The following is a 7,802-nucleotide window of genomic DNA, read 5'->3' as shown; positions in this document are numbered from 1 at the left end:
TGCTTTAGTCTACCCTTCTTGGCGCGTTTTGATTCCCGCCATGTCTGTCTGGCCCGGTCGGTTATAAGGTTGTCTTTATTTCCATTCTGTGATTGACGTGAGTTTGGAATTGATATCTGCATTCCTATTGGTGCAAAGAGCGGAAAGAGGCGGAGACAGCTGACGTTGACACATCGTGACGCCCTCTTACTACTGCCTTATATCAGTTCTTCTCCCCGCTCCTTGTTTCCAGGAGCCGGTGTCTGAGGCGTTGGTGTGTTCTCAGTTGAACCAGTGTAAATAGCCAATTTTAATCATCTGTTTACAAATATTACGGAAAACGTGCTAGTTATTTCGAGCCAGCTCATTTTATCACGCCGGGGTTTTATGGCTTTATCGTTCTGAACCACAGGCGGATTGTCTTCTCTCTGGATTAAAGGATCCCTGCCGCATTTTTGTTCCTGCAACGTGGACTTACAGCCCTGCAGATTGTTGTGCTGCCGGATTGTATATATTTTATTTTACCGGGAACAGACTTCGTTAACCTGTTGTGGATTTCGTAAAAGGGATGCTGCTGTCTAAGCTGAATTCTTTGGCCCACATCTCCACCGTAGATATGCCAGCGAAAATCCAGCATCAAGTTCAACAAGGTTAGACGCCCTTTTTGCGCTGTGTTATGGAGGACGGCGCTGCAGCGATAGCTGGCAGTCCACTCACCGTAGCTTCAGTACACACTGTTCATTCTTAAGGACGTGTAAACTATTTATTCTCGATGTGGCATATTATTTTGTTGAAAGTCTTAGGATATTAGGAATAACCCGGTTTCCTGCCTGGTATATTTACGGTAGTATTTCTATATTTTGCAGCCAAGGAGAGGGAGCCCTTTGAGAAGCTTTACCAGGTCGGTGCCGTGCTGGGAAGCGGCGGCTTCGGCACCGTCTACTCCGGTACGAGAATATCCGACGGAGCTCCGGTTAGTATATTTTTGCGTTACAATCAAAGGTGACTGAATTCAAACCGGTTAATATGCTTAATATGTTTGGTTTTTGTACGTTTTCTGACGCAGTCTTTGCTTTGCAATGGCAGGTTGCTGTCAAACATGTAGCCAAGGACAGAGTCTCGGAGTGGGGAGAGCTGGTAAGAAACGTTTTATACAACTGTTTATAATTAAAATATGTGCTAATGTATTCACATTTAATATATTTAAAAAACTTAATATATCTGCAAAAGTAAAATGCTGAGCATATTTTGGCTTATATTTTACCAGTTTTGACGCATACAGACAGCATAATGAGTAATATGTTTGTTTTATCTTCAGGCCAGTGGTCACCGGGTTCCTATGGAGATTGTGCTTTTAAAGAAGGTCGGGACGGGTTTCCGCGGCGTTATCAAGATGCTGGACTGGTTCGAGCGGCCAGACAGCTTCATCATCGTCATGGAGAGACCTGAAAACGTCAAAGACCTGTTTGACTTCATCACCGAAAAAGGTGCCTTACCGGAGGAGCTCGCGCGGAACTTTTTCCGCCAGGTGCTGGAGGCCGTGCGGCACTGCCACAACTGCGGCGTGGTGCACCGGGACATCAAAGACGAGAACATCCTCATCGACCTCCGCACCGCAGAGATGAAGCTCATCGACTTTGGCTCCGGAGCCCTGTTGAAAGACACCGTTTACACAGACTTTGATGGTGAGTTTAAATGGCTTAAATCTAGTCATGCACCTCTGTTTTGTAGTTATTTTTCCTTGTTTATATTAATATTAAAATTGAAAGCATCAAGTGTTAGGTTAATAAGCTACAGCTTGTGTGGTCATAGGACTCATGTAACAGAAATTCCAAGGTTGGGTCATCTTGTCATCCACTGCACAGCATTTCCATAAACGAAACCGCATTGCCTCAAATTTGTTGCCCCCTACTGGAGGGAAGTGGTATTTTTACAACTCAAAGTTTGTAAACAAAGTCACATGTCTGCTCCCCCACCCACACACACTCCTCTAACCACACATAAACACTGCCAGTCACGCTGCCTGGCACCTGAGCTCAGATAAAGGCTCAGCTGATTATCATCTAACCTCTTTTGAAACGCTTTCATTTCATTCAATTTATTAATAATAAACTAAGTTGAATCAGCACTTAAATGTGATATTTGTACAATTTAATTAAAGGTGTGACTCTTTATTATTTCTGACAGGCACAAGAGTATACAGTCCACCGGAGTGGATCAAATACCGTCGCTATCATGGGCGGTGTGCCACAGTTTGGACCCTGGGTGTGTTGCTGTATGACATGGTGTGTGGGGACATCCCTTTTGAACATGATGAGGAGATCATAAGGGGACAAGTTCTCTTCCGGCGGAGAATCTCAGCAGGTATATTTACACTGCAGATCATGTCTTAGAGTGCATAATTGCTTCTTTAATTCCATTATCTAGACTAACCGGATTTCTCCTCATCCTCCCTCAGAATGCCAGCAGCTGATCAAGTGGTGTCTGTCTCTGAGACCGGCCGACCGTCCATCTTTTGAGGACATCATCAACCACTCATGGATGCAGAGCACGCCCTCCTCTGTAGTGCCGTCCACAGTGCAGACAGAAAAAACGACCACAGAGATCAGGCTGCACAGCATCAGTCACGAGGCCACCACCTTCGCACCCATCACTGTGGCCCGGTGATGGAGGCAAACAGATTTGAACTGGACTGCACTGACACTAAGAGTCTATTACAAAAGACTTGTGTAACAGACTTGAAGCAGAGAGGGAGAAGGGTTGCCATGGCAAAGTGTAAAGGACTACACGCAGAGGCAATCACAGACCATCGTCCTGTGGTTTCCTCCTGGCTGGCCAGACCCTCCTCCACCCACGGCTACCTGATTTCCCCAGCTGTTGATTCACATCAGTGTCACAACATCACCCTTACTGGACTCTGATCATCAGTCTGCAGGAGGGCATGTTCTGTATGCATGGACACCTGCGCTGGGAAAAGGGAGCACATGTGCTGGTGGTCCTGCTTAACAGCAAGGGGACAGTATGAGTTATGTAACCTCTCACTGCACCATACTCTGCTCCTCAAGCTCTCTTTGTCAAAACAGAGAGAGGAAGAGCAGAGGCGCTGTCAAAGAGAAAAGAGCTTGATTTTTCTTTTTTTCTTTCTTTTTTTTAACAAGTGCCTTCTGTTAGATTGTTGTGGGGAACCTGAAAATACTTGAATATAAGAAAGCAAAAAGGCAACAACCTTTTTGTTCCTTATTCTGTATAAGGCTTTATATTGTTTGTTGCTGTTTGTTTTTCCTCTCATGGGCCTAGATCAGTAAAGCCTATGCCATTTACAACCACTACTATCACCACTACTACTACTCCAATAGCAACCAGACAACCAACCTCATAGCTCTGGCAGCAACCTGTGCAAACAAGTCATTAGCAAGACTATTACTGGACTTACCTCACTCTTTACTTCATTATTCTCTGCTCTACAACCTCTGCTTCCTCCTCTTCCAGTGTTGTATTGTATACAAACACTTGGCTTAGACAAGCGCTTATACACATTCACCTGAATGCACAACAATGCAAACTTTCATACCGAGATACAACATCCTCTGCTCTTTTTTTATTTTAAACAGTGCCTCACACAGGTCTTAAATTAAGTGGGGACAAGAGTTGTAAATAAGAAATATATTTATTATTGCTGTGACTCCTCTCTCACACACAATGAGCTGTTTGTCGCAGAATTTATTTATTTATGAGAGAATTTCGGCTGTTTATGAGTTTATATATTTCATTCCACAGTCACTGAAGGGCCCACACATTATTTAAAAGAAAAGCAAAGATGGATTTTTTTTTCCTTTTTGACCATATTTATGGCTTGACATTTTGAAAGAGCAGATCTGTGTATGTATGTTTGTGTATGTCTTGTAAATAAAATGTAAATAATCCCAAAAGCACTTCCATATTAATGTAAGTAAAACGTCTACTGATGGTAACTGGTGTTGTTACGCTGTTTGAATGTTCTGTGTGTGTGAAAGAGAGATTGAGAAGTTTACCTTGCTGCCTGATTGCAGCTTGGAGCTTTTTTTTTTTTTTTTTTTTTCATCAAATTAGAATTGTAAAGTACATTAGAAACTATTTTTATACTATTTCAATAAATATTTTTTTAACTGTGACACTTGACTTGGTATTTTTTTCTGAATAGTTCATTTCAAACTTTAAAAATAATGTTTTAAAAACGTTCTGCAACAAAAGATTTTTTTATGGTAGCTATTTTAACACCTACAGAGAATTTACTGGGTTAGGAGGTTACTTGGTTTCCTGTTTGACACTTTTAGAGAAGCAGCCAAAGTGAAAAACTGATGAAGAGATAAGAGACTGATAGGCAGATGGCAACAAAAACAAGGGGGAGGGGGTGATAAAGAAAAGAAAACAAGCTTAGAGCTTTATACTACAAACTGAAAGGTGTTAATGTCCTTACTTGAAAAAACAAACTTGTCATTAAAACAACAACATTACAGAGAAAGGAATTATTAATCAGAACACTGTAAGTTACAGTTACTCCGCAGGGGAAGATAATACGTATGTTTGACTAGCTACAGCATATACAGTAGCACATCTATAACAAAGTCATGCTCACTCATTTAAATATCTTAAATGTTTGATGGTATTACTAGAAAAAAACAAAACATGAGCAGTAAAAGGATTCATTTAGTGGGATTAAGTCAGACTGATCATTTTTGGGCTGCATGTTGAATAAAAACCAACCATGTTTAAAGTTGGATCCAGTTAACATTCTTTTAACCTTTAATTCGTATTATTTCTTTTTAGGAGCACAAACATGCAGAAAAATGGACTAAATTGACATTATTTTATTTTGTAAATGAGCTGGATTTCAAACATGGGTTTACAGTACGAACGTTCTTTAGAAATGAGGTTATAGTTGATGCTGTATGAAATAAATTCATCAAACAACGTGCAGTGAATGTGGGTTTTGGTTCTGGACAAGCACCCGCTTCGCTGAGCCAGTAAGAAGTTAAAGGACTGGTTTTAAAGGCAGAACTTTTACTTGTTATCATTTTCATACAAGTAGTAAAGAATCTAAGCCATCAGTGAAAATGCATAATCGCCCTCTATCAGTTCACAGCTGGGCTCATTGCTCGTCTCCTTTAATCCCCTTAAAAGGCTGCAGATGCTTGTAGGTTAATCTAGACGTTTGAGCAGTGACAGTGACCAGCACACTGCAGCTTATCGTGGACCTGTTGTCTCAGATAGATAAGAGTTGTAGGTTTAATCAGTTGTGATGCTCCCAGGAGAATCCTGGTCTCAGCACTAATCTTCTGAGACGGCGCTGCTTGGACCTCACCTACAGCGAGGGGAAGATTTACACAACAGCAAATGAGGTTGGAAATGCTGCTGCGCCCATCAGTCCCAGTTAGTGCCCGTTGGCTGAATAAAACCTGTTTGTACTTGCTGGATTTTGAAGTAAGGAACGTAAAAATGTCTGCAGTTCCTCATTAGCTTTACAAACTTTTAAACATCTTTCAGGCTTTTCTTTCTTTAAATCTCATTAGCAAATGTTAGGCATCATTTTTATTAGAAAAACCTTCCAGCAAAATAGAATACCGTTCAAAGTAATGAGCCTCGATGATAAGCTCTGCTGTAGCCCTTCAGTCTTGTTAGAAGAGGCTAGGAATGATATCTACATAAAGAAGAAGTTGTTATAATACGGTCCATTTACAAAAGACAAAACCATCCAGAGCAAACTTTTAAACAGCTTGTGTCTTGTGATAGAAAATTGGATGGACAAAGTATTAAGGTTTTCCCCTAAAGCCTGTTCTTTAAACACACACACTCTGAGACTCAAACTCTGCCTTAAGCTTCCTGAGCACCAGCTAATCCTGAGAATATCACTGGTATCGTGTCCCACATCAGCTGGTACAAAGGTTTCACCTGATTTTCTATTTTCCTTCAAGGGACATCATTAACATTTTAAGTTTATAATGTACAAAAGACACGTCGCATTCCTTTTTACATCAGATAATAATAGATGAAGGTCATCACAGCAGTCATGCTAAAAATAAAGTGCCTTCTCCAACATGAAATAAAACACTGAATCTTTTGATCTAACAGCAGCTTTCTTCTTCTACTACTTTTGGTACAAAAAATAAACCCCCCAAAAAAAACCAACACAGCATTTCTCTGAAGAGGCGGCAGTGTGTCAAACAACACAAATTTCCACGAATGACACCAGAGATTATTTCCCCTCTCGTTCTGAGAACCACTCGCTACTTCAAAGTCTGCATGTCGCCTCTTGCTATTATGAGTGTCCACAAATACCAACAAAGGATTCTGCTGTCATAAATGTTACCAGAAATTTGCAATGGAGAGCAGGTGGGACTTTTATTCACTTAGAAATGCAAATTAAGTGAGCAGAAATGGAAGACGTGACATGATTTTCATTCACACCCAAACTGCTGCATGGCTCTGAACAGCAGGGGTATCAGTTGGGTTCTTGCAAAAATTTAAATGCAGGAAGTAATATTTTCATCAAATGTTGTTTATAAGGCTTGCAGTCAAAAAATAATAAAACTAGATAACACAGACCTCTGATTGTGAGCATTATTTTTTAGTTAGAAGCTCTCATGGCAAAATAACCCCATCTACCCATAGTCAAGAATCCCTTTAAAAATTCCTGGATCCAGGCGGTGATCTGGATTACCCCAAACCTAAGCACAGACAGACACCTCTGAAACACCTAACCTCCTCAAAACAGAAAACAGATCCAAAAGTAAGAAAGTGCCCTTAACAAACGTGAAGAGGTGCGGCGCCATCTTTGCTTGCTGGGATGCTGTTGTCCTCTGTTTGCTGCCTTCATGCTTTCTGGATTTCATTGGGTCAGGCAGGGGAATGACCACCTAATCAATTAAAGAAGGAAACCCCATTTTCACAAAAAGTCAAACTACTATGTGGAAATGTCCTCCACAAATATTTCTGCCACATCCACACAATCACCTCTGGGCTCTTTTTTGTTTTTTGTTCATTCGAAGGATTTTCATGTGAACCATCTTTAAAGACAAACACTGTTCAGAGATGGGTATTTGCATGTGAGTCACTGTTCCCCCCTCAGAGTGCATTTGACTATTACCATTGAGTCACTCCAAAAACAGACTGCAGAGAAAGCAGCCATTGTATATTTTACAGCAGCACTATGTTTAGTTTTCTGAAGAAAGACCACACTAATAACACGGTTATGTTTCCACGAAGCGACCCATGTGTGATAATGAGTCAGTCTGTGGCTTCATTTTGATCACCGCTCATAGTAATATATGCTCTCTTTATCTGCTGCTGTTAATGGCCTGTGACTTCTCACAGCTTCAACAGAGCTGATTGGTTCATCTTTACTTTGTTCCCGAAAGTCATGCTGCACTTTCGTCTTATGAGAAACCAGAAAAAAGCCCAGCTGTTGCGTAATCACCCCCATCTCTGTTCCAACTGTTAGACTCTGAAATGTTGGGTAATGTTGTCAAGAACTTCCTTCAGCCCCCCATTACAATCTCCTACTCTCTCTGTCACTGTCTCTTCCTGTCACTGCACATCTTCTTCTTATCTGCCTGCTTGATAAAAACATTACAGACAGCAGGCACACATTCTTGCACTGTTTGCTCGGAAATAAATGGAAATTCAAAGGAGAAATTCAAAGGAGTAGTTAGGCCAATTCATTGCTCACATGAGAAATGAATGCACTGTTTGCCATGAAATGTGCTCATGTTAGTGTTTGGCTCTGGGCTTTAAAATGAAATTCAGTTAATATTAAACCTACAGCAAGTAATTAGACTAACTTTGCA

General features: G+C 40.9%; 1 protein-coding gene across 1 annotated transcript; it reads left to right on the top strand.

Moving 5' to 3' along the window:
* The first annotated feature begins 215 nt into the window (after window positions 1-215).
* On the top strand, window positions 216-4,130 carry pim1 (Pim-1 proto-oncogene, serine/threonine kinase). Its single transcript, XM_042004546.1, has 6 exons — window positions 216-629; window positions 846-952; window positions 1,066-1,116; window positions 1,298-1,664; window positions 2,167-2,343; window positions 2,438-4,130. Exons 1-6 carry the CDS (start codon window positions 548-550, stop codon window positions 2,644-2,646), a joined length of 993 nt encoding a protein of 330 aa, XP_041860480.1. The 5' UTR covers window positions 216-547; the 3' UTR covers window positions 2,647-4,130.
* Window positions 4,131-7,802: the final 3,672 nt, after the last annotated feature.

The sequence above is a fragment of the Melanotaenia boesemani genome, chromosome 13 (genome assembly GCF_017639745.1).
Source record: "Melanotaenia boesemani isolate fMelBoe1 chromosome 13, fMelBoe1.pri, whole genome shotgun sequence".
NCBI classification, from domain to species: Eukaryota; Metazoa; Chordata; class Actinopteri; order Atheriniformes; family Melanotaeniidae; genus Melanotaenia; species Melanotaenia boesemani.
This window is presented reverse-complemented; position numbering and strand designations above follow the sequence as displayed.

Excerpts from the sequence above, each read along its gene's own strand:
- pim1 (XM_042004546.1), top strand. The coding sequence starts at position 548 with ATGCTGCTGTCTAAGCTGAATTCTTTGGCCCACATCTCCACCGTAGAT. Across the intron at positions 953-1,065 it reads GAATATCCGACGGAGCTCCG|GTTGCTGTCAAACATGTAGC; the intron begins GTTAGTATATTT and ends TTGCAATGGCAG. Across the intron at positions 1,117-1,297 it reads TCTCGGAGTGGGGAGAGCTG|GCCAGTGGTCACCGGGTTCC; the intron begins GTAAGAAACGTT and ends TTTTATCTTCAG.